General features: G+C 39.1%; 2 protein-coding genes and 1 pseudogene across 3 annotated transcripts in view; 2 read left to right on the top strand and 1 right to left on the bottom strand.

Annotated features, from left to right (window-relative positions):
- TET1 (tet methylcytosine dioxygenase 1) overlaps positions 1-1,208 on the top strand; it is a 108,648-nt gene extending 107,440 nt beyond the window's left edge. Inside the window, exon 12 of the mRNA XM_054729345.1 lies at positions 227-1,208. Within this exon, the coding sequence (XP_054585320.1) occupies positions 227-1,208 (982 nt within the window). The remainder of the gene's footprint in view (positions 1-226) is intronic.
- Positions 1,209-8,713: 7,505 nt separating this feature from the next.
- Positions 8,714-12,610, bottom strand: LOC103289599 (cilia- and flagella-associated protein 298-like; annotated as a pseudogene).
- Positions 12,611-19,603: 6,993 nt separating this feature from the next.
- The window catches only part of CCAR1 (cell division cycle and apoptosis regulator 1), a 55,986-nt gene continuing 49,236 nt past the window's right edge, over positions 19,604-26,353 (top strand). The window contains exons 1-2 of one of the 2 annotated variants that reach the window (XM_054728720.1): positions 19,604-19,669; positions 20,878-21,000. In XM_054728720.1, the coding sequence (XP_054584695.1) occupies positions 20,928-21,000 (73 nt within the window). In that variant the 5' untranslated portion in view covers positions 19,604-19,669; positions 20,878-20,927. Of the gene's footprint in view, positions 19,765-20,877; positions 21,001-26,353 lie in introns of both variants that reach the window. The other variant, XM_054728719.1, reaches the window with a different exon arrangement.

Raw genomic sequence — 26,353 nt, 5'->3', positions numbered from 1 at the left:
TCAGTGGATCCTGGTTCGATTCCAGTCAATGGCACATGCCTGGATTTCGGGCTTAATCTCCCGTAGGGGGCGTGCAGGTGGCAGCTGATTAATGATTCTCTCTCATCATTGATGTTTCTGTCTCTCTCTCTCTCTCTCTCTCTCTCTCTCTCTCTCTCTCCCTTTCCCTTCCTCTTTGAAATCAATAAAAATAATAATAATAAAAGTAAATAAAATTTTAAAAAAGTGAAACTGAACCCAATTTTGTCTTCAAAGGTTCGGACAACATTCAAACTTACTCACTGATCCCATCCATTCCTCACCCAGTGCAAGAGGCACACTTATCCCCAGATTTCTCCTCGTCTGCCAACACTGCTTCGACCACAACGTCTTTAAAGAACGATGCCTCAGTTTCGTGCGGGTTTCCAGAAAGAAGTAGCGATCCTGACTGCACGATGTCTTCTGGGAGACACAGTGATGCTAACGCTGCTGCTGCCGGCGGATGCTCGGGAATTGCACAGCCTGGTGAAGTGAGTCCTCTTCCCACTTTGCCTGCTCCCATGTCCGATTCCCTGGTTGGTTCTGAGCCTCCCGCTGGTCCATCTGAGCAGATACCTTCTAATGAGCCAAACCAGCAGCCCCCACTCATCACCTCTGCTCCTGAACTTGCTTCCTCTCTGATGGAAGAAGATGAGCAGCATTCGGAAGCAGATGAGCCTCCATCAGATGACCCCCTATCAGATGACCCCCAGTCACCCACTGTGCAGCAATTGCCCCACATTGAGGAGTATTGGTCAGACAGTGAGCACATCTTTTTGGATGCCAATGTTGGCGGGGTGGCAATAGCACCTGCTCATGGCTCTGTTTTAATTGAGTGTGCCCGACGAGAGCTTCATGCTACAACTCCCGTCCAACACCCAAACCGGAATCATCCTACACGCCTCTCTCTTGTCTTCTACCAGCACAAAAACCTAAATACACCCCACCACGGTTTTGAAGTAAACAAGATTAAGTTCGAGGCTAAAGATAAAGAAGCTAAGAATAAGAAAATTAAGGTCTCAGAGCAGAGAGATCAGGCAGCTAATGAGGGTCCTGAACTGTCCCCTGAAGTTAATGCAATGAAAGAAATTCCTTCTCGTAAGGCAGTCACATTAACCCATGACAATGTTGTCACCGTGGCCCCGTATGCGGTCACACATGTAGCAGGGCCCTATAACCATTGGGTGTGAAGGCTGTTCTCCCCTTTTTAATGCCTTTGCTAGTGCAGTGTGTTTTTCCAAGGTGCTGTTAAAGGAAAGTCATATTGTTGTTTACTAGATCTTCATCTCACCCATTTGAAGGCTGAAGTAAAACAAACAAATGAAGTAGGGTGGGTATTTCTTAACTGTGACTATATATTTTGACAATTGATAGAAGGTGCACATTTTAAGCAAAAATAAAAGTTTTATAGTTTTAAATACATAAAGAAATGTTTTGGTTAGGCGTTAACCTTGAGAGAATCACTCAGTTTGGTGCTTTAAATAAGTCTGTTTACTATGAAATGAGTAATTTTTAGAGGCTTTTACCTGATAATGTGCTATGATGTAAAATCAAGATACACAGTGTTAACTCTACACAGCTCCTGGTGCTTAACCACATCGACACAGTTAATTATAAGCTGAATTATTATTTCATGGTGCCATTGTTTCAACATCTTCCAATCATTGCTAGAAAATAGGCATATTCCTTTGAAATAAACCAATGAAATGTTTTCTCTCTTAAGGTGTCTCCTGTATAAAATAATTCATTATTATTAGTAATGGTTGGAGGCTGTTCGTAAATTGTAAATATATATTTTAAAAGCACTTTCTATTTTTAAAATTAACTTGAAATAGTATAGTATAAGAATCCAATTGTCTATTGTTTGTGCATATTTGCATACAAGAGAAATCATTTATTCTTGCTGTGTAGAGTTCCATCTTATTAACTGCAATATGTATTCATACATGTGTATGGTTTGTGTTTTTTAATGTGTTCTCATTGAAATATTAGCTACTTATTATAAAATCAATCATGCAAAAATTGTTAATCTCACATTGTAATTTGAAAGCATATCATCAACATTGATTAATATTTTCTGGGGAACTAAGTAAGTGTGAGCTCTTACTGAGCAACGGTGACCCCAATTTCCTTTCACTGTAACTTTCTCAATATAATCCATGAAAGGTGTTTCCAAAAGGAGATTTGACATAACAGGATTCGGAAGAGTCAAATGCTTCTAAAGTTTCAAGGAGATAAAATACAAAAATTAAGTAGTGATAACCCTACCCATCCCAAACTGCCTTATTCTGAAAGTCATTCTAGTAGAGACTAAGAATAAAATTTTAGTAGAAATATTTTGAAAATAAATTCCTTATCATTACACACGCAAAACCAATAGTAGGAATGATATAAATAAGTTAATCCAAAGTAGTTTAAACATATTAGTTTTGGGGAAATGATCACTCTTCTCAGATAATTGCCTATGGTCTAGGTAACAGGAAATTGGGTATTCTGTCTATTTCTTAGTCCTCCCATTATTTCTTGTATTACTTTTTCTGGTTCAAAAGAGATTGCCCAAACCAAATTTTAGATCGAGAGGAAATTTCAATGAAATACTTGATTCTGTTACAATGCAGAGGTGCTATAACATTCAACGTCTCAGATTCCTTGGGAGTATGGAAAACCGAATGGTGCTCCTCCCCTGGAAATGCCATAGGAAGCCCGTAACCGCTAACACTCACAATTTTGGTGCAAAAGCAAACAATTCCAGTAAGCTCTCTAATAAAATTAATCGTAAATTATTAAAATAATATATGGTGCAAAGTGTCAGTTTCAAGCTTTTGACTAATCAATGTAAAGGAGTATGAAGGGATTGTAAATAGCAAAATGTCATTGATAGACCACCTTGTACAAGTAGATTTCTGCTTTTGAATGTGTAAAATAGGATAATTCATGGACTTGTTTTAGTATTTTGTGTGCCTTAGATTTCTGTTGTAAAACATGTATATTTTTGTGAGCCTATGGTTTCTTATACATCCAAGTATATAAATAAGTGATTATTGTTTCAGCTGCTTAACTAAGATATTTACTAGTAGTAGACCATCAGGAATACACCCTTGTAATATTTTATTTTAGGCCTTAGCTCTCACTAGAAGTTATTTTCTCACCAGATTTAATAGATAAAACTTAAAGATCCTTTATCCATCCACCCATCTATCCATTCAACACTTATTGAATGTCTGCAAATTTTAAGTAATAGCTTTTGTTTTCTTTGAATCACCACCCATAACATTAAACTTGAAGAATTAAAATCCTAGAAGATACTCTAACCCACATTTTTCAAAAAAAAAAAAAAAAAGCACATTTCCTTCAAAACAGACCATTGTGATATATGTACAGCAATTCTGATCAGTGTCACTAACTTAAATAAGTTTCCTTAACAATCTAAACTTGAAGCACGAGTGTTGATTTTAGGGGGTATTGGGATTAACACCTGCTCAGCTAATAACCCCATGGTGGGAACCACACATGATTCCTGCATTATTGAACTCTTTCATAAGTTTGCCATCCCATTGTATGCCCTGTAATTTTTTAAAAGCTCATGCTTAAATGTTCTGCAGCATTGTGATTGTATACTGGCTACACTGCTGTTAGATTGGCTCTTTTTCATGAAGCAAGGAAATAAATTTGTTTGAAATGACATTTTCACTCAGAAAACTGGTTATCTAATATTTCTATACCTCTATTATATTTTACTGTAATGATCACTTTTTGTTTTACCTTTTTTTTTTAGCCGTCAATCTTCTGCCTTTGGGTTTTCAAACTTCTGCTTTCGTTCATGGTGTGATAATTGAATTCATTGATGCATGACTCCCAAGTTAGCCCAACCTGTTCATAATATGTTGCAAACTTAACAATGATGGGAGAATAACTCCTGTCTAGTGTAGAATCCTATAAAATATGCTGCCCTTCAAATCCTATTTCTAATGGCTCGTAGGCTATCATTGAAAATCTTTTTTCTTGTTTGCCTCATCTACATCCTCTTTCCAATTCATCCACAAAGTACCAAATATATCATGACATAGACCTGTTTGAAATGTATCAGCGATTTTCCACCTTTGTGCTACAAGAATTAAATTATACCCTTTTGTGTGTGTGTTTTTGTTTTTGTCCGATTGGCAAAAGATAATATAATTTTTGGTGTGCCGCAGAATTTTAGTAATTAAGTTTATTTGTGCCATGAGATAAAAAAGGTTGGAAATCGCTGAAATATATTATTATTGAAAATGGAGCCTAACAGAATGTATAGCTGTAGGTTAATTTTTACAACGTGTTAGCAAAATGTTTGCATCGTAAATAATCTTCCAACATCTTTATGAAATCTGCATGTGGATGAAATAATTTTATTTGTTAAATATAGAATTTTACTAGATGAGAACCATAAGCAATTTGCTTGAGACATAACCCCAATACATATTTAATTGAATGCATACTCTTGTAAATGAGATATTGACTTAATTCATATGAAGTATCCTACTTTCTAATGTTATTACTTCATATATCCCTACCCATTATCACTTATTTCACAATAGCATGTATGAAAATAACCTCAAACTATAAGTTTAGTCTTTAATACATATTGTAATATTTTATCTGGGACAACGTTTTGACATTGCATGACAACTTCCACCGATAGCAGGCACAGCATTTCTTTTGAATATGCCAAAGTAGCTGTATGTGACCTTTAATATATAGCTACTTTCTATTTCACAACTTTTTGATGCATGCAAATCTTTTTTTGTCTAGTTTTAGAACATTGTGAGTTTTGATCTTTTGTAAAAATTAATGGTGAGAATTGTGACATAAGCTAATATAATAGTGGTGCCTCACAGTACTGGAAGACACCTTAGAAGTCATCGAATTCAGTCACTGGGTTTTCCATACTCTCAGATTCCTTGGGAGTATGGAAATCCTAATGGTGCTTCTCCCAGAGAGCAGATTTTAATGTCAGTATGAAATGATTTTTTAATTTTAACTTAAAGAATCAAATGAAGGTTAGGATGACTGTATGAAAATAAACGTGATTTGATCGCCCATACAGTGTTTTATCCATGGGAATTAACCTAATATTTGTACAAGTCAAAAGTAAAATGGCTTTGGTTTTGTTTTTGTTTTGTTTTGTTTTTCGGAGAGGTTCAAATATTGGATCAAGATGTCCCTGCCTTTAGAGGCTCTTGGGCCTTGCATGGGAAATTTAGCTGACTTTTACCTATTAAGCCATCCTGTTAACACATCTTATAAAGTGTGGCAATAGTCTTGTCTGCTATTTCAGTAATATCAAGTACTTACACAGTACAGGTTTTTATTCCCCCTGGAACAAGTGTTGGGCATTTATAAGAAGTTAAAAGATTGAATGGTTAAAATAATTGGGGGAAGTATATATTTCTATTGTATATACTACTTAACCATAGTTGTACATACAGTCTATATGTCTTGCCTAGTTGGCCCCACAATTCAGTCCCAGCATAGGTTATTTTAATGTGGCTGTCTACATACTTAAGTAGTGTCTTATTGTGCACAGCTACTAAACTTGCCCATAAGTGTATTGTACTTGTAACTTCAACAGTATGTCACCCTTAACCAAGTGATTAAAATCAGTGCTCTGATTCCTAAGAGGCTGGATTTATCCAAATCAAATGATGCTCCATGTTGAGCTTTCATCTAATAGGTTCAGGAAAGGATGCCATCCATTGCTCTGGCATGCAATTCAGAAAGAATCAGTATGAACTTTATCAGAAGCTGAATGTGTGTGCGTTTTCTTATCATGTAACAAGATTAATCGGCATCTTTTGCTTTTCTTTTGTGTATAAAATAGAGACTAATTTCCTCTGTTAATTGTGGACATGGTGAAAATGGCTTGTATCCAAGACCTCACCCTTTTTGTCCACATTGAACTCTACAAACTTAGTTCTCATCATTCTAGTATCTGAATGAGGTTTTCTTAGTCCCTGCTTCTTATGGGTACCCAATCAAATACCATTGTTTGTTTCAAAAGGCATGTGTCTTATTTTTTTCAGGTAATCCAAAGGTATTCCTTAGTTTGCCCTAATTTCCACTGCCTTGAGGGTCCCGCAATATGTTTCTCTTGTGGTAGACTGCAAGTTTAGTATTTCTAGCTTTAAAAGTCCAATACATTTTTCCTTAGTTGGCTTTCCTCTTTCCCATCCTTCCTGTGGTATCTGTGATCCTGCCTGGGTCACAAGTTTCCTTCTAGTTGGTGCAGCTATTTGACCCCTCAAGAAAAGAAAAGCAAAACTTAGTCCAAGGTTAGGAACGTTATCAGATGTTAAACATATTAGCTGATTTAACCCATCCCTGTTTCAGTGCAACTTTGGAAACTTGCTTTACATCATAAACCTGGTTGTTCTAAAAAGAGAAATTCTGGCCCTATCTGCTGTTAGGAGATGCATTCTTTCCCCACCCCCACAGCTGTCAGAAACATTTGCATTTATAGAGATAGCAGTATTAGAAAGTAATTTGGTTTCTTCTCCAGTTGGCTGGGTATAAACTTATAATCTGACCATAAACTCTGCCTGTTGTTTTTTTTCCCTCATTTCACAAGATAACAGTGTCACTAAGTGCACTTTAATTCTTTTTACACTTTTTATCCTTTCCTCTGATTCTCCCCTTTCTCTGTCCTCCATTCCCCAAGTTCCCTACACAAATACAGCTGGTTCATTTAAGAATAGCAGTGATCTTGCTCACTTGTCTTCCTGTCTTTTAAAATCATGTTTCTGAAATTCTTTATGGAATTATACCAAAAGGAATCAAGAGCTTTTATTCATTCTTAGTTAGAGGCAAAATTCAGTTTTTAGGAATAGATATGATCACAAGACCACAGATTAGCATCTAGTGGTCTCTCTCTATCCCAACAATGTTTGACTCCAGACTCATTTATTAGTGTTAGAGTGCTTTATAAAAAGTTGTGCAAGCCCTGCCTGGTTTGGCTCAGTGAGTAGAGTCAGCCTGCAGACTGAAGGGTCCCAGGTTTGATTCTGGTCAAGGGCACATCCCTGGATTGTGCAGGAGGCAGCCAATCACAGATTCTCTCATTATTTTTTCTATCTCTCCCTCTCTGGTATCAATAAAAATACATTTAAAAAAAAAGTTGTGCAAGAAGTTAAATATTCTACCACTACTTCTATCTGGCTTTCCTATTTTTGTATAATGCATCATACTAATGGTCTGACCAGTGACTTTCTTACTAATAGATCTAATCTATAGAAGACAAATTTTTTTTTTGCATGTTTTCCTCCTATATCCCAGCCCAATTTTGTGGATAGTATCTACTTTCTAATGTAAATTTACCCCTTTGGAATTTATTTGCTGGTAAAAATAGAATCTATTCAATAATCTGGGTGAGAAAGGTTAAAAAGTGAACTGAAAGTAATTAAAGTTTTTTGCTCATTAATTGAATTTGTTCAGGTAAGATTGGTTAATAATTGAAGAGCTCTTAGACATGGGGAAAGTCAGTCATCAGAAGCTCTTTCAAGTACAATGGGAAAGTTAAGAGGCAGAAATGAGGGAGAATTGTGTTCCTATCGGCAACCTGCAAGTTTACTCTAGGAACTCAACACCAAGAAATCTTTTAATTTTTCTTCTCCCCACGCCATACCAGTTTTCTCTGAAAAAAATAGCACAAAATGAGGAACCAGCCCTAGCCGGTTTGCTCAGTGGGTAAAGGAGAGCATTGGCCTGTGTACTGAAGGTGCCCAGGTTGCGGGCTCAGTCCCCAGAGGCGGGCGTGCAGGAAGCAGCCAGTCAATGATTCTCATCATTGATGTTTCTCTCCCTCCCTCCCTCTCTGAAACCAATAAAAATATACAAAGGAAAATGAGGAACCATTTTTAAATCAAATATGATAGTAAGAAAAATTGTAATTAATCTTGTGCTTTATAATGTTGTAGGATATCAAACTGCTTTATTATGTACTACTTTTTTTTCTCTCTAGCACTGGGGATTTGACAGAGAATGTTTCCAACTGTCGGCAAGTTAACCCATCAGGGTCTAAAACATTTAGTATCTGCAGACTGCTAAATGCATTCCTTCACCATAAACCATGACTTAGACAGTGCTACCAATTAGAAATTTTATCAGACCTGATCTAAAAATAATATGAAACCTTATATGCAAAACATGATTCTGAAGTATTTTGTTTCTACTATTTATATTTTGGAAGTAATTCCATCCTTTTTATTTGTCAAAGAAAAACCTCAAATAAAAACAGTCCTGAAATAAAAATAAGGTAGGCAGATTTTTAAGTTTTACAACCTTTAATAACTTATTGCAAAAATTCAAACTAAAAAAATCTTGGAAAACTAGAAATTTCAACATCATTCACAGAGGGTTGTGATTATCCATTTATTTATTTATTTAAATGTATTTTTATTGATTTCAGAGAGGAAGGAAGAGGGGAGAGAGAGATAGAAACATCAATAATGAGAGAGAATCACCAATCTGCTGCCTCCCACAAGCTGCCCACTGAAGATCGTGCCCACAACCTGGGCACGTGTCCCTGACCCTTAAATTTGCAGGCAGACGCTCTATCCACTGAGCCAAACCAGCCAGGGCCATGTGATTATCCTTTTTATTTATTTTTTTTAAATATATATTTTATTGATGTTTTTACAGAGAGGAAGGGAGAGGGATAGATAGTTAGAAACATCGATGAGATAGAAACATCGATCAGCTGCCTCTTGTACACCTCCCATTGGGGATGTGCCCGCAACCAAGGTACATGCCCTTGACCGGAATCGAACCCGGGACCCTTGAGTCCGCAGGCCGACGCCCTATTCATTGAGCCAAACCGGTTAGGGCTTCGCTTTGTCTTTCACTCCATGAAAATGTTTTTTCAAATCAGTGTTCTATGCCCATGGAGAATTTAAACAGGAGTCATCATTTTCTTCTAATTTCTTGAGTTCGTCCTGTCTTCTGTGATAATACAGCATCAGCTGTTTCTGCTCCTCCCTGCTAATATTAGGTCCTTGGGCTGGAGCTCCTTGTCCCCTTCACTGAATCTTGACTATAATTGTGTGTGTGTGTGTTGTGTGTGTGTGTTTTCATTTCTGCCCATGTAGTCTGAAGTCTTTATTCTTCTTCACTCCTTGGCAGCCCACTACAGTTGTGCTTCTGATTCCTCAATGACCTTGAGTCCTTCCTCAGTTCCCAGCATCTTCCTTATTTTCAAATCCCATCCAGATGGGATAGTAGGGCGGCAGACCCATGGGATAAACAAGCATTACTGGCCCCTCTCAGCTGGCCCAGCAGTCTTCCACCATCCCCATGGTAACACAGATGCTGGCTTCCATTTGTTAATTAGATATTATTGTTTTGGTTTCTTATAGTGTTTAAAACTTACTTCTTTTTTTATATTTGGAGCATGCTCATTTCTTCATCCAATAACTTTTTCTTTTTAATACTACACTGCCACCGAGTACACACTTTTCATCCCTTAATTTCAATTCTTCAATCTGGTCATCAGTCAGTCCTTGCGTATTAGGAGGGAGAAATACTCCGTGTTTTGCTCAGTCTTCCATTTGTGAACAGATGTGCCGCACCTGGATCCATGCATTGTAGACCAGGGTCACCTGCACAGAGCCCTTCCAGCTCCATGCTCCTGTCACGCAGCAGAACCTGGGTGGCCCGTGGGAGTCTGAGGGGCCATCATTATTTAGTTAGCCAGCTATTTTCTTGTGCATACTTAAGAAGGTCTCCCCAAATTCCCAAGACTTATCCTAGGGTTTAGGATAAGTTTTGTTGTTCCCTGTAAAAACACTTTTTCATAAAGAAAGACCTTGAACTACAAAAGAGAGGGAAACCTAAGGAATCATTGTTTTAAAACATTTTTTAAAAGGCTAAAGTCAACAACTCACAAAGTTGAATGTGTTTGTTATATTGAAGTGCAGGTCTCTTTTTTCCCCCATTTAAAAAAAATGTTTTTATTTGTTTCAGAAAGAGGAAATGAGAGGGAGAGAGTTATAGGAACAATGATGAGAGAGAATCACTGATTGGCTGCCTCCTTCACGCCCCCCATTGGGAATCTGGCCTGCAACCCTTCATGTGCCCTGACCTGAAATAGAAGTTTGACCTTTTGGTTCATGGGTCTACGCTCAACCACTGAGTACACTGGCTGGGCTTAGTGCATTTTTCTTGAAGGAATTTGCTGGACTCTTCTAGTTCCTAGGCCTCGTGGTAAAAATGTAATTTTGGCCCTAGCTGATTTGGCTCAGTGGATAGAGTGTCTCCTGCAGACTGAAGGGTCCTGGGTTCAATTCTGGCTAAGGGCATATGCCCGGGTTGCGGGCTCCATCCCCAAAGGAGGCGCATGCAGGAGGCAGCTGATCAATGATTCTCTCTCATCAATGTTTTTAACTCTCTCTCCCTCTTCCTTTCTCTCTGAAATCAATAAAAATATATTTAAAATAAAATTTAAATTTAAAAAGAATGTAAGTTTGCCATCTCTAAGCGATACTGTCTCCCACTTATTTGAATTTGTTTTGTTTTGTTTTTACACTTTGATTCAGCTATATAAAATCTCTCAGTCAATGGTTAAACATACCCTTGCCCAGAGAGTTAAGTAAAATTAGATGTATTTGTAAAAATTTTGGTAAGCTCTTTATAGATACAAACAGGTAAGATATTTTTGCTATTTCATCATTCATTATATGTTACTAATGGACAAAAGAGGCCAAATTGCCCTAAATAGTCAAATTCCACTTTGGTGACTCAGTTCAGTAACTGCCTATCTCAACAAATGCCTGTTTGTGATGTTATAAAATGGCTGACTACATATGATTTACAAAAACAGCTCTTAAAACAAAAATTATTTTACTGCGATGTATGGTCATTTTTTTAATTTTTTTCTTACTTTTTACGAAATTACAATGTGATAGGTGCTTCAAGAAAAATATATTTTTAGAAATGATTTTATAGTAAAAATAAACGGTAGCTTTTGCATTGTGACATATGGGTGGATGGTAATCTTTGGGTAACCAAGAAATCATAAAGTGTTTCCTAAAGAGAAACTTAAAAAAAAAAAGTATTCAAAAGAGAGAAATGGATTAATTTCTAGTTTCTTCATTTACTCTTAAGCTATATGGTGACCTACCAGTAGATTGACATGCATATCAGTAACGTGGTTCCAAAGAGAAGACTGAGTGCTTAACATTAGTGGAAGTAAAATATTTACAGATCCTTCATCATGGTGAAATAGAGTAGTGTTGATTTCCTAAGAGAGAAATATCAATTTCACAAGTTAATAGTCCTGTCTCTAGATGTCTAGATGACTTTTTCTCTTTGGAGTGTATTTACTATTTATTTTGTACCTTTAATTTTTTTTTTTTTGCTTTGGGGGGACTTATTTTTACCTCTTGCTGCCCTACTGTATTAAATATTCTATACAATGAAATAGTATGAAAAAGATTTTTAAACTCTAAAATATCCTTTTTGTTGTTGTTGATCTAACATATGGGGGAAGCAGTTTAAAGAAAAAGCACTTCATGTAGAAGGGAAAAATATAATCTTAATGATTTCAATTCAGGATCAAAACGTAGTGCTCTGCATACAAGGGAACACTTACTAGCAGTACTTGAAGACTTGTGAGTTGAAATTGCATGTTACTTGAAAGATCGAATTAAGCTAAGTTTTGGTGCACAGCAGTTGTACATGATTTCATGTTTATGTAGCAAAAGGCATTGAAATGTACTAGTATTGAAATATTCATGTAAAGATAGTTGTGGAAATTGTCTATTATATTTTCCTTGTGTCTCATTTATTTAGAGCATAAAGTTTCTTTTTTTTTAAATTGTTCTAAAGGATAAGGCTAAATGAATACTGTAATTGAAATTATATTTTAAATCTTTGTCATGAGTTTTTTTATAAAAAAGCTATTGCAAATTGTATCATTCCTGATTATACAGAACTTTGTGGGTGATTTTAAATAAATTTTATACTTCTATTTTGCACCTGGTAGTCTAATTTTTCTTTCCACTACAAAATAATATTTTTAAAATTTTAATATCCAATCAAATATCCACACATTTTTAATGACAAGGGACTATAAGAATTTTATATTTGAAGATGACCAAATGTATGGATTGTATTCACAAAATCAAGATGGCTACGTATATGGAATCCTGATTATGTCTCAGAAACCTTGCATTTTACTTAATTCTCACAGTGATGATATTAAGGGCTCTTAGCAACCCCACTTTAGAACATAGGTCAGTTCTAAAGCTTAAGTTATGTGCACACCCCTACCTACTAATTGGCAGAGCTGATAATCAACTTGGGTCTAGACTGACTCGCCTTCCCTTGGCTTTATCATTGTTTTAATAAACTTAATCCTGAACACAGTGTGCTAAAGTATTCATTAAAAATCTGAAGCAAAAAATATATATATTGACAATAGGCTTTTAGTGATATTACATTAACTATCACAGAATAATAAGTTACTTTAAATTCATCTAATTGGAAACCTACCTCCCCTGTTGTAGCATCCTGGTAGACCTCTTCCTTCTGTAACAGGAACAACTTTATCCCCTTGCCCCATCTCCTCCCCAGGTTAGGTTGGCAGCTAGAGACTAAATTTTCCACCTCTTTCCTGATTGGTTACAAGGAAGACATGACTTAGGCTGACCATACACACATGGGCAACACGCTAGGGCATGGCAGAACAGCTAAACTGAAGGAACTTGGTCTTTTCCATGAGGAAAAAAAATAAGTATTTTTTTCTATTATTTTGCTCTGTTAAATAGCTCAGTCAATATCCCAACTAAACATCCACCACATCAGACAACTATCATATATTTTTTAATAATCTCCTGGCCAAATAGCCAGTTTTTTCAATGTTCCTCTAGTGACATGGTTTTTAGATCCTTTATCTTCTTAATGCTCTTTCTTTAATGTCATGGATCATGACATTTCCCTGATTAAAACATTCCAATGGCTTCTCGCTGTACTTAATATGAAACCAAACTACTTAGTCTGCAAAGCTCTTGGTGACCTGGCTTCTGCCAACCTATCCGCTCAGTTGACCATGCTCCAGCCACCCGAAGTTTCTGTAGTTCCTTGAACAGGCCAAACCCTGTCTGACCCAAAGCATTTGTACCTGCTAACTGGTTCTACCTTTAGAAACTCATATGGCTAGCTCCTTCCTGTAGTTCTTGTATCAGCTCAAATATCATATCATTTGCGGGGGTAGGGTACCAAATTACTTTATTTGAAGGAATGTTACAAATGAAAGACGTTGAGTGGATGATTTGGTACAAGTTATAGAAAAGGTCAAGGTAGCTCTGACATGTAGGTATTGCTTTGGTGACCAAGGAAGTCAACCCCATGGCTATTGGTAGCCAGCCCAAGGCTTAGCTCTCAGCACTGTCTCCCAGGGTGTGCATGTCAAAAAGATACTCTACTATGCCCATTTCAGGGGCTCCCAAGCAGCGCAATTGGTTAAGTGGCCACCCAATTCTTTCATGGATTTCACCTGCTCATTCAGAAAGTGAGTCTCAGTGAAGTCACACAAATGAGGGTCATTTTTGTCAGTGGCCACTTTGTGCCAAGTCCAGTAGTGACTGATTCACACTTTTCCCCAAGTCTAATGCACACTCCATTGCATTCAGCCCATTCTCCCATTTCTCATGGTCTGGTTTCTTGATATCCTGAAGGAAGTTTCGGTCAACTCGTTGGGTCTGCAGCTTCATCAGTTTCTCAGCATGTTCCCTCTCCTCATGAGGTTGATGAAGAAAATATTTGGCCCAAGTCCTTCAAAACCACATCATCACGGTCAAAGTAGTAAGACATGGATAGGTAGATATAGGAAACGTAGAGCTCCAAGTTGATCGGGCCTCCGGGTCCTGGTGGAAGTTCTGGCCCACCTGCGAGGTGGACTCGGTCATTGTTATGGTGGGTGGCTAAGGAGAGGCGGCTGGGCAGCACTGGAGTGATGGCGGGGGCCTTGGGACTGTTGGAGGGCTCTGTGAGGAGGTCGGCAGAAGGCTAGATCTGGGCAGCTGGCTGGGATGGGTCAGCGCCGGGTTCTGTCCAAGCACTGTTGAAGCATGAAACCACAGTGACTTTCCATGAAGACTGTCTCAAATGTCCTATCACTTTCAATACCTACAGAGTGTTCAAGCACATTAATGTCCCATAATTTTATCACTCCTATTGAGCATTTTTATTGTTTCCAGCTTTTTACTATGATGAACACTAAAATGCTACTCTACTATTAAAGGGAATGAACCTTAATTTTTTAAAAATTTAACATTTAAGACCTGTCATTTGGTACAAAATTCAAAAAGTACAGCCTGGTTGGTGTTGCTCAATGATTGAGCCTCAATCCACAAACCAAGAGATCATAGTTCAATTCCAGATCAGGGCACAGGCCCAGGTTGTGGGCTTGATCCCCAATAGGCAACAGGAGGCAACTAATCAATGATTCTTTATTGTTGAAAATATTACATATGTCTCCTTTTCCCTCCCCACCTCCCTCATTCACCACTCTTTTGTCTGTGTCCATGCATTCAAGTTCTTTGGTTTAAATCTTCCCACCCCTGCCTTCTATTTGAGATTCGGCAGTCTGTTCCTTGCTTCTATGTCTCTGGATATATTTTGTTCAACAGTTTATTTTGTTCATTAGATTCCACATATAAGTGAGATCATGTGATACTTATCTTTCTCTGACTAGCATAATACTCTCCAGGTCCCTCCATGCTGTCTCAAAGGATAAGAGACCCTTCTTTTTTATTCCTGCATAGTATTCCATGGAGAAAATGTACCACAGCTTTTTTTTATCCACTCATCTACTGATGGGAACTTCAGCTGTTTCCAGATCTTACCTATTGTAAATTGTGATGCTATGAACATAGGGCGCATACATTCTTTCTGATTGGTGTATCTGGTCTCTTAGAATATATTCCTAGAAGTGGGATCACTGGGTCAAATGGCAGTTCTATATTTAAATTTTTGAGGAAACTCCATACTGTTTTCCACAATGGCTGTATCAGTCTGCATTACCACCAGTGGTGTACTAGGATTCACTTTACTCCACATCCTCTCCAGCACTTGTCATTTGTTGATTTGTTAATTGTAGCCATTCTGACAGGTGTGAGGTGATACCTCATTGTCATTTCAATTTGCATCTCTCTGATGATTAGTGACTTTGAGCACTTTTTCATATGTCTCTTGGCCATCCGTATGTCCACTGTGCAGAAGGGTTGCGGGTTTGATTCCTGGTCAAGGGCATGTACCTGAGTTGCAGGCTTGATCCTTGGCCCCATTGGGGCACATATGGGGGCAATCAATTGATGTGTCTCTCTTATATCAATGTTTCTCTTTCTTCCCCCCCTCCCTCCTTCCCTTTTACTCTCTCTAAGAATCAATGGGAAAAATATCCTCGGTGAGGATTAACAAAAATAAATAAATAAAAAGAATTCATTTTCAAAATTGAGCTATCAGCTGCTAAAGTGTGTATACGTTTTTTGGGACACCTTGTATATACTAACATTCTTAAAAAAAATACTAGCAAACAAAATCTAGGAGCATATAAAAATTATTATATATTACTAGTGGTCCAGTGCACGGATTCGTGCACATTGAAAGGAAATTAATTAGAAGAAAGATTCATGTGATAATTACATTACTGCAAAAAAGTACATGTCGAAATACTATATATAATATAATATTATAAAATTATAACACACATACAATTGGCGCCAGCGAGAGCTTTATATGTATCATGCATGTGTGAGTCAATGTTTATTTTTAAATTGCCAGTGTGTGTCATATATACCGGCTGTTCAGTCAAATGGTCAGTCACTTGGCCTTTTATATATATAGATAACTAAGTGGGATTTATCTCAGGAATGCAAGGATGAATAAACATGCAAAACTCAATCAATGTAAAATTCCATTTCAATAAAATGAAGGGAAAATCCACATGACAATCTCAATTGATAAAGAAAAACAATTTGGCAATATCCAAACCCTTTCATGATGAAAACAGTCAATAAACTAGGAATAGAAGAGAAAAATCCACAGCTAAAATCATACTTAATGGTGAAAGACTGAAGCTTTCCCTTTAAAATCAAGACTAAAACAAGGATGTCTGATCTCACCACTCCTATTCAACATTAGACTGGAAGTGCTAGCTACAGCAATTAGAAAAAAAGAACTAGAATGCATTCAAATTGGAAAGAAAGAAGTAAAACTATCTCAATTCACAGATGATATATTTTATATATAGAATATCCTAAAGAATTAGAGCTAATATACTAATTTAACAAAGTTGCAAAAATATCAATAGAGTAAAATCAATTGTATTCCTTTACACTAGTAATAAATAATCCAAAAATGATATTAAGAAAACAGTTCCAGGGAGGGCGGTAAGAGAGCAACCAAAGGACTTGTATGCATGCATAACCCATGGACACAGACAGTAGGGGGGATGAGGACATGTGTGTGAGGTGGGGGGCGGGACGGCCGAGGAGAGGTCAATGGGGGGAAAATGAGACATGTAATATTTTAAACAATTAAAAAAAAAAAAGAAAGAAAACTGTTCCATTTACAATATCATCAAAAAGAATAAAATAGTGCCCTGGCAGGTGTGACTCAGTTGGTTAAATGTCGCCGGTTCAATTCATGGTCAAGGCACATGCCCAGGTTTCTAGCTCAATCCCTGGTCAGGGCAGGCAGCCAGTTGATGTTTCACTCTCACATTAAGGTTTCTTTCTCTCTCCCTTCCTCTCTCTCTGAAATCAACTTAAAAAATGTATTTTAAAAAAGAATAAAATAGTTGGAAAATAAATTTAACCAAGGAGGTACAAAATTTGAACTCTAAAATCTATAAAACATGTTGAAAGAAATGAAAGAAGACCTAAATAAATGGAAAGACATCTCACATTCATGGAATGGATACTTAATATTGTTAAGATGGCAATACTCCGCAAATTTATCTGCAGGTTCAAAACAATCCCCACTAAAATTCCAACTGCCATTTTTGCAGAACTGGATAATCTGATCCTAAAATTCATAGGGGATTGCAAGAAACCCTGAAAAGCCAAAACAATCTTGGCGGGGAAAAGTTGGAAGATTTTCACTTCTCAAGGCTTCTAAAAAAAGCCATCGAAATTATAGAGTGTGGCACTGGAATAAGGATAGACATACATCAACGGAAGAGAATTTAGAGTCCAGAAATAAACCTATTTATACGTGGGCAATTGATTTTTGACAGAGATGCTAAAACCATCAAATTGGGAAAGAATAGACTTTTCAACAAATGGTTCTGGGACAACTGGATATCCACATGCAAAAGTGTGAATTGGACTCTTAACTCACACTATATACAAAAATTAATCTTAAATGGATAAGTGAGCCTAGCTGGTGTGGCTCAGTGAATTGAGTGTTGTCCCATGGACCAAGAGGTCCATGTTCGAGAGTGGAAATTTTTGAGCACTACTGAGGCCGTGGACTATGCCCCAGATAGAGATGTCAGTGCTGACACTAGGCCAGGCCTTGAGATAGGGATTCATGGCCCCTTCCCAGCACGTAGGCCTTCTTTCACAGAACACTGTCAGCTTTCTGAAGAACAGGATGACCCTGTGAATAACATGGTCGTCATTGGCATGATCCTGACGTTGCTTGGGAAAAACTGTTTTGTCTTGGGTTACTTGTTCTGCAAAAACCGGATGTGGTTAATGTGCTTAAAAGCGGTCCTACACAAAGGGTCGCTGCTGCTCTCTGGTCTCCCTGCGTGGAGAATGGCAGAGCAGTCGCCGGGTCGCCCAGCCACCCGGCTAATAAAGGCTCCCTAGATTTTAATTTGGTCTGGGCTCCAGTGGTCATTCACTCGCATCCGCTCCACAACAGTCCAGGGTTCGATTCCCATTCAGGACACATGCCCGGGTTGTGGGTTTGAGCCCCAGTAGGGACCGTGCAGGAGGCAGCCAATCCATGATTTTCTCTTACCATTGATGTTTCTATCTCTCTCCCTCGCCCTTCCTCTCTGAAATCAATAAAAATATATTTTAAAATAATAATAAAGTGGATCAGTAATCTAAATGTAAAGCAAAACTAAACAACTCTTAGAAGAAAACATAAAGGTAAATCTTTATGACCTTGGATTTGGCAATAGGATCTTATGTATGACACCAAAAGGAGAAGCAACACAAGAAAAAAATACCTAAGTTCAACTTCAAGAAAAATCAGTAAAATTGTGCACGAAAAGATACTATTACGCCCTGCCGGAGTGGTTCAGTGGTTGAGCATTGACTTGTGAACCAAGAGGTCACAGTTTGTATCCCTGGTCAGGGCACATGCCTGGGTTATGGGCTTGACCCCCCTCATCTGGAGCACTCAGGAGGCAGCCAATCAATGATTCTTCCTCATCATTGATGTTTCTACCTCTCCCTCTCCCTTCCTGTCTGAAAAAAAATTATATATATTCTATATACATAAAAGCCTAAGCAACTGTTCGACCGGTAGCTATGACGTGCACTTGACCACCATGGGGCAGATGCTCCAGCCGGTAGGATAGCTTGCTGCTGGGGTCCTGCTGATCAGGACTGGGGGATGCCCTGGAGCCCTCCAGCGGTCCCAATCATGCACCAGTGGGGTCCCTTGGCCTGGACTATGCCCTCTTGCAATCCGGGACCCCTTGGGGGATGTCCGAAGGGCAGGCCGAGGGACTCCACCTGTGCACGAATCCATGCACCAGACCTCTAGTGTGTGTGTATGTATATGTGTATATATATATGTGTGTGTGTGTGTGTGTGTGTGTATTTTAAATATATTTTATTGATTTTTTACAGAGAGGAAGAGAGAGGGATAGAGAGTTAGAAATATCAATGAGAGAGAAACATTGATCAGCTGCCTCCTGCACACTTCCTACTCGGGATGTGCCCGCAACCAAGGTACATGCCCTTTGACCGGAATCGAACCTGGGACCTTTCAGTCCGCAGGCCGATGCTCTATCCACTGAGCCAAACCGGTTTCGGCAATATATATATATATATCTATATATCTATCTATCTATCTATCTATATATCTATATATATATATTAATGGACATGATGGTTGCACAACCTTATGAATATACTAAAAGCCAGTGAACTGTACCATATGAAATATGTAAAACAGTGAATTACATGTTAAGTGAATTTTACCTCAAATTATTAAAAGTTAGGGAGATGCCACAGGATATATCCCTTCTTCCAAGTACTTGAACTAGAAAAAAAAAGAGGGGGGGAGGGGAGAAAAACCACAAAATGGCGGCGGGCTCACGCGATCACGTGATTTCTCCGCCCTCAACCCCCTCCCTCCTCCCCCTCCCCCTCCTTTGGAAAGCCTCTCCCACAGAGCTCGCGCCGGACCCAGGTGGGCTCATTGTTGCTCATTGTTCGGCGAAGCCGAGGTAACCTTCCGCGGGCACGCTCTGGTTCTAGCCGCGGAGGGAAACGAGCGGGCGAGCGCGCACGCACTACGCACAGCCGGCGCCGCCCCGCGGAGCGATGGGTAGGAGGGGAGGGAGAGGCGTGGAGGAAGAGGGGGAGTTGGCGCATGCGCCCCAGGCTGACGGGTTTGAAATGGCTTCGGTGTTAGCCGGCAGCCGATTCAGGTGAAGGTCTGGTCCTCTCCTCTGAAGCGGTGCCGGCGGAGCCCGGGTTCCTACCGTCCTATCGGCCCGCGGAAGGGCCGGGAGCGACCGTCTTGGTAGCACGGCGCCCCTGGGCTGACGGCGGTGGGGTTCTCGTGAGGCTGGGGCGGGAGGGACCCGGTCCCTTTTGTGCGGGTCGGAGCAGGCCCCGCGCGGCCGGCCCTTCCCCCACTCGGGCTTTTCCCCGTGGTCCCCGAGAGGCCCCCCCCGCGCCCCTCCGCCTCGGTCTAGTCGATGGGATTGCCGACCTCCCATCCCTCGCTCTCGAGCCGTTGCGGCTTTAGCGCCCTGGTCTCCGGGCCGGGGCGCCGGGACCACTCGGGGCGCCGTGGGTTTGGGGAGATGAAGGCTTTCTTGGTGCGGCCCAGGGATTCCGGGGACCAGGGCGCTCTCTATTCCTCTTTGGGTCCTTCGCCCCGTCTCCTGGGACGCTAGGTTCCGCCTTCCCTGGTCTGAAGCCCGCGAGGAGCTGGAGCTGGAGCTGGGGAGGAAGATGGATGGCAGAGCTCTGGCTCCTCCGAGTCGCGGGAGCAGGAGAGGGTGCGCGGGCTGAGATCTGCGCCTTTTCTGGCTTGTATTTTTTTTTTTTTTTTTTTTTTGCGGCGGGGTGGGGGGGATCTTCGCGATGCTTCTGTAAAGGGCATCCGTTATTTCAACTGTCTTTTTTCCCTCGAGGGAGGGGAGAGAACAGGGACCCCTAATTTCTTACCTATTTGAGAAAGTATGGAGATGGTCGTTATTTACATTATATTCTTGAATACTTTTCCTCGCTGTCTTCCAATTTCCGTTATTGGTATCACCACTCGGAACCCCCGACTCATTGCCAAAAGAAGCATGCAGGCTCTCTCTCTTTCCTCTGAACGTAAAGCTGTGCGCTTCTTCCTGGTGAGAATCGGATAGATAACAGCAGATGGCCTTGTGTTTCAATGTGACAGTTTGTAGCCGCAGAAAGAAGTGCCTTTCTTGTCAGTCTGCCCCTGATGTCACGTATCGAGGGTTGGATACTTTTGTGAGCTACCTGGTGTCAAAATGTTTGCTACATATCGGACCTTCACCGGCCCCTTGCTATTTGTACGTAGAACTGTGAAGACGTCCTTGACACAGGGAACATTTCTCTTGTGATGTGTCTAGTTTGGTTGACCCTTAAAATGTGGATCCTTTCTTAACAGATCGCTGCTATAGAAGACAAGCAAGCGAAGGTTTCCCCCCGGCTTTCACCATGGCTCAGTTTGGAGGACAGAAGAATCCGCCCTGGGCTACTCAGTTTACAGCCACTGCAGTGTCCCAGCCAGGTCAGGCTCCTGAACGCATGCTCTGTAAATGGGGGCGGGGGTGACAGGGGAGTGGGCTGCATGGCATAACTGAATCAGGCTGTGCATACTACTGTAACACATGTGCAAATGATGTGTCTTTTAATTTTGTCTGTGAAGCTCTTTAAAAAAAAACTCATGGGTTAACTAGCAAAAACACACACCCTGTTTTGCACAGCAGTTTGGAAGTTTTATAGTTTTAAAAACGTGAAGTTGATTGACCTAGTTGATTTAGTTATGTTAGAGGTTAGCCGCCACTCATTCATTCGAGCTTACCAGAATCATTTGGCATGTTAAGGTGCCAGTATTCAGAAGTCATACAGTTAACCTTTGAACAAGGGAAATGGTTAGGAGTATGGAACCATCCCAGGGGAAACTCCTGCACTACTTTTGACTACCCCAAAACTTAAACTTTACTAATAGTCAGTAGCCTGCTGTTGACTGGAAGCCTTGCTGATAACACAAACAGTTGATCAACACATGTTGTATGTTATATGTATTATATACAGTGCTTCTTACATTAAAGTAAGCCAGAGAAAAGAAAATGTTATTGAAAGTATAAGAGGAAATACACTTACAGTATTGTACATATTTATTGAAAAAATCCATGTATAAGTGGACTGCTGTGTGTTGAGGGCTCAACTGTACTTTTTTCTTATATTTTTATTTATTGTGTAAAATTTTACATATGTCTTCTTTCTCCCCCCCCCCCCCCCCCCCAGCTTGATCCCTCCCCCCAGGCCATTCCTACTGGGCAAGCCCCCACCACCCCAGTGTCTGTCCATTGGTTATGCTAGTATGCATGCATACAGTCCTTTGGTTGCTCCAACTCCCCCCTCCCCTGGACTGCTGGACTGTACTTTTAAAAAAGTATATGTTCTTATTGATTTTTAGAGAGAGGAATAGAGAGAGAAACATCAATGAGAGAGAGGAACATCATTGATTGCCAGCTTCCTGCACGCCCCCTACTGGGAACATGACTAGTTTTTAGTTGTTTGAATTGAAAGTAGAAAAACCAACTTGAAAGAATTTAACAAGCAAAAGAAAAATGTATAAAAGGAGCAAATGAATATTTACCTGTTCAAAATAAAGAATGTCACTGAAAATTTTGTTTCAGTAAAGTTCTTCCCATTGCTCTTAGGAAGAATTTTTTTTACTATTTCTTGACTTGTGGTTTGAATTTTAAATAAGATTCTACATAATGAAAACTTGAGTTTCTTTGAGTATCCAGAAAAGTTCAGCTTATTCTTTTAATTTAAATATATTTTTATTTATGATATATCTGATAATTAAATCTATTAGGTCAGTCACCTTAACATTTGAAAAACTATAAAACTTCCAAACTGCTCGTTCTTTGCTGCATTTTACTTACTTAAAATATTTATTTTGTAATTTGAGGTCAATTACTGAGACACTGTGATCTTCTAACTTGGGTATCTCAAATTTGATAGACATGACTAGTTATGTAGGTGACCTTTCTCCTTAAAGGAATGGGTACTTTAAGGGTTTTTATTTTAATTACTCTTGATTTGGGGGAAATAAATGATCAATAGTTCTGTAGGCAACTGAAAATAATATGAAATATAGGTATAAATTATATTCCAGATTCAAGTATTTCTCCTCTATGTTAGATAATAGTTTTGACTTAGTTTTCATGAAATAGGAACTATTAGCAACTACTGTGTGTCCAGAAGCAAGTATTGTGTACTGATATTGTGGTAAACTGAGCATGTTTTTACCTGACTTTTCAACATGTGATTTGTTTTAAATTCATATCTGTATTATTTAAGTACAGTAGCTGTTATGGTGGAATTCTACTGTCTGTAGTTCTTAACATTTGTATTGTAATTACTTAAATGTATATTATTATCTTTTATTTTATTTTTATTTTAAGACTGAACAAAGGAGACACCAAAGGGTTCATATGTAAATAATGGGATTTGTGTAAGCATAGCTTGTATTTGTACTGTAGGAAATTATTTATGGATTAGAGGCCCGGTGCATGAAAATTCATGCACTTGGGGGTCCCTCAGTGCGGCCTGCGCCCTCTCGCAGTCCAGGACCCCTCAGGGGCTGTCCCCCTGCCAGCTTAGGCCCGTTCCCTGGGGGATTGGGCCTAAGCTGGCAGTCACACATCCCTCTGGCAGCTTGGGAGCCCTCAGGGGATGTCCAACTAACAGCTTAAGCCGCAGTCAGACATCTTTAGCTGCCGAGGAGGTGGGAGAGGTTCTCTACAGCCGCTGCACTTGTAGCCGTCAGCCCCGCTTGTGGCTGAGCGGAGCTCCCCCTGTGGGAGCGCACTGACCACCAGGGGGCAGCTCCTGCGTTGAGCATCTGCCCCCTCATGGTCAGTGCGTGTCATAGCGACCAGTCGTTCCCTGTCATTCTGCTGTTAGGGTCAATTTGCATATTACCCTTTTATTATATAGGATTTTTTTTGTCCCCTTCTCCCCCTCCCCTCCCACTGACACACTCCAGCCTGCCCCTGCCCCAGGCCTGCACTGCCTCATTGTCTGTGTCCATGGGCCATGCATATATGCATACAAGGTCCTTAGTTGATTCCTGCCCCTCCCCCCCACTCCACCTCCACCCTGCCGCCAGAGTTTCCGCACTCTGTTCCATACTTTCATGTCTCTGGATCCACTCCATTCATCAATTTATTTTGTAACTTAGATTCCACATACGAGTGAGATCATGTTATACTTGTCTTTCTCTGACTTATTTCACTTAGCATGATACTCTCCAGGTCCCTCTATGCTGTCTAAAAGGATAAGATATTCTTCTTTTTTACTGCTGCACAGTATTCCATGGTGTAATAGGAATTTGTCCATTTCATCCACATTGTCCAGCTTGTTGGCATATAGTTGTTCATAGATTTTCCTTACAATCCTTTGTATTTCTGTGGTGTCAGTGGTTACTTCTCCACTCATTTCTGATTTTATTTATTTGGGTCCTCTTTGTTTCTTGATAAGTCTGGCTAACACTTCATCAATTTTTTTTATCCTTTCAAAGAACAAGGTCTTGTTTTCATTGATTTTTTTCTGTATAATTTTTTAGTCTCATTTATTTCTGCTCTAATCTTTTATTCCTTCCTTCTGCTTACTCTGGGCTTTTCTTCTTGTTCTTTCTAGTTCTTTAAGTTGTAGGGTTAAATAGTTTATTGTTGAGTTTTCTATTTTTGAGGTAGGCCTGTAGTGCTATGAACTTCCCTTAGGACTGCTTTTGCTGTGTCCCAGAGATTTTGGGTTATTGTGTGTTCATCTTCATTTGTTTCCATGAAGTTTTTGATTTCTTTCTTGATCTCATTGGTAACCCATTCATTATTTCACAGTGGAATGAAATTAGAAATCAACTACAGTAAAAACAACCAAAAACATTCAAACACATGGAGGCTCTTTTGGGTTTAACTAGTCTGTTTATTCAGTGTATAGTAGCTACTAGTATGGCATAACATGAACATTTCAGTCATATGAAACTGATTTTACATTTTAGAAAATAATGTATTTTATATTTGTCCTTGAACATTTAACTAAACAGCCCTTAAATTTACATATTTACCTAGTAGCCTGTAGTCATTTAGGACTCATTTCATAAGTTTGTAGAAGTATTGATATATAATGATAAGCGTATTTTTAAGGTGGGGGGAAAAACTTTCTAAATATCAACAAACATACTGAATCAGTATGTTTCAACAAACATACTGAATCAGATAAATGAACAGACATTCCAAAATGGATAATTGGAAAAGTTCTCCTGCTGACAAGAGTTTAGTCACTTATATAGACAGAAAGATTAAATCAGAGGTTAATAACTTTTTGCTTTGCAAATTACAGAATTATCTTGCAGAATTTGATTATAATAATTCATAAGACTAAAGAAAGCTATATGCAAATATGCAAGGATAATTTCTCAGATATACACAAAAGTGAGTCCAGAACTCACTAAAAGCTGTAGGAAAAAAAACAGACTTTCTGCCTCTGAGTCCTTTTTCTGTGGCAGTTATCAGTACTTTACAAAGTTGTGGAAATTGGTACCAGCAGAGTGCAACAGAACAGATCTAAGGTCAGAGCTCAGGTGGCTAAAGGAGGTGCTTATAATTTTAAATAATAATAACTTTTCCTAGCGTCTTTCCCTGTTTTGTGTTTACATGAGAATTTTGCTTCTATTATCCTAGAACAGTGGTTCTTAACCTTTTTTGAAAATCTGATGAAAACTGGAATTTCTGGTCTGAAATTTTGCATACAAGTTCACAAGGTTAACAGAATCCACTAGTTAGAATCTGTGCCTTAGATTTCAGTAGCTTTTTCTCTATTCTCATTGCAATTAACCTCATTTTGAACGGACATTGGTGTTAAGATGTTCCCCACTTCTTTCTGTTTAAATACATTTAGTTAGTCCTGGTTTCTTCTTTCTGCCCATCTAGGACATCTGACTTACCTTAATTGCAAAAGAGAAAAGATTAATGGGGTAGCCTGCCAGTGTTGCTCAGTGGTTGAGCATCGATCTTAGAACCAGATATGGGCTCTATCCCTAGTAGGGGGTGTGCAAGAGATTGCTGACCAATGATTCTCATTATTGATGTTTCTATCTGTCTCTTCGTCTCCCTTCCTCTCTTTGAGATCAATAAAATATATATATTTTTAAAGATTAATGTGGTAAGGATTTAATAATATGTATGTAGGATATTTAGAAAGTTTTTCCCCCAACCTTAGGATCTTCTTTTTTTTTTTCTTTCCTCCCTTTTAAATTGTGAACAGTGTTTTTGTAGGGAATAATTTTTAATTTCCCGGAATCCCAAACATGATTTCTGGGACTTGTTTGTTTTCTGTTTTTGCCTTTGTTGTTGGTTTGTTTTATTTATTTATTTTTATTTTTAAATATTTTTATTGATTTCAGAAAGGAAGGGAGAGAGAGTGAGAGATAGAAACATCAATGAGAGAATCATTAATCAGTTCTGCACACCCCCTACTGGGGATCGAGCCCACAACCTGGGCATGTGCCCTGACCAGGAATTGAACCAGTGACCTCCTGGTTCATAGGCCAGTGCTCAACCACTGAGCCACGCCATCCAGGCTTATACTCTTAAATAACTGTACTCTTAAACAACTGATTGATGGTGAATATCACACTCCTAAAGATTTTCTGGGATACTGTATACTAAGTACTTTAGTTAGTTCATTAGTGTTCTCTGTTCTGTTCCTATAAAGAATAATATTCTTTCTATAGGATTATTAACTAATAGCTATAGAGCAGCAATTTTTCAAGTTATTCTTGATGCAAGCAAGATGGAAAAGGGAGTGTTCCATGAGCAAATATTGCTTTTATGGTAATCTCT

The sequence above is a fragment of the Eptesicus fuscus genome, chromosome 17 (genome assembly GCF_027574615.1).
Source record: "Eptesicus fuscus isolate TK198812 chromosome 17, DD_ASM_mEF_20220401, whole genome shotgun sequence".
NCBI classification, from domain to species: Eukaryota; Metazoa; Chordata; class Mammalia; order Chiroptera; family Vespertilionidae; genus Eptesicus; species Eptesicus fuscus.
Note: the sequence above shows the minus strand (reverse complement) of the source record. Positions and strands in the feature narration are given on the sequence as shown.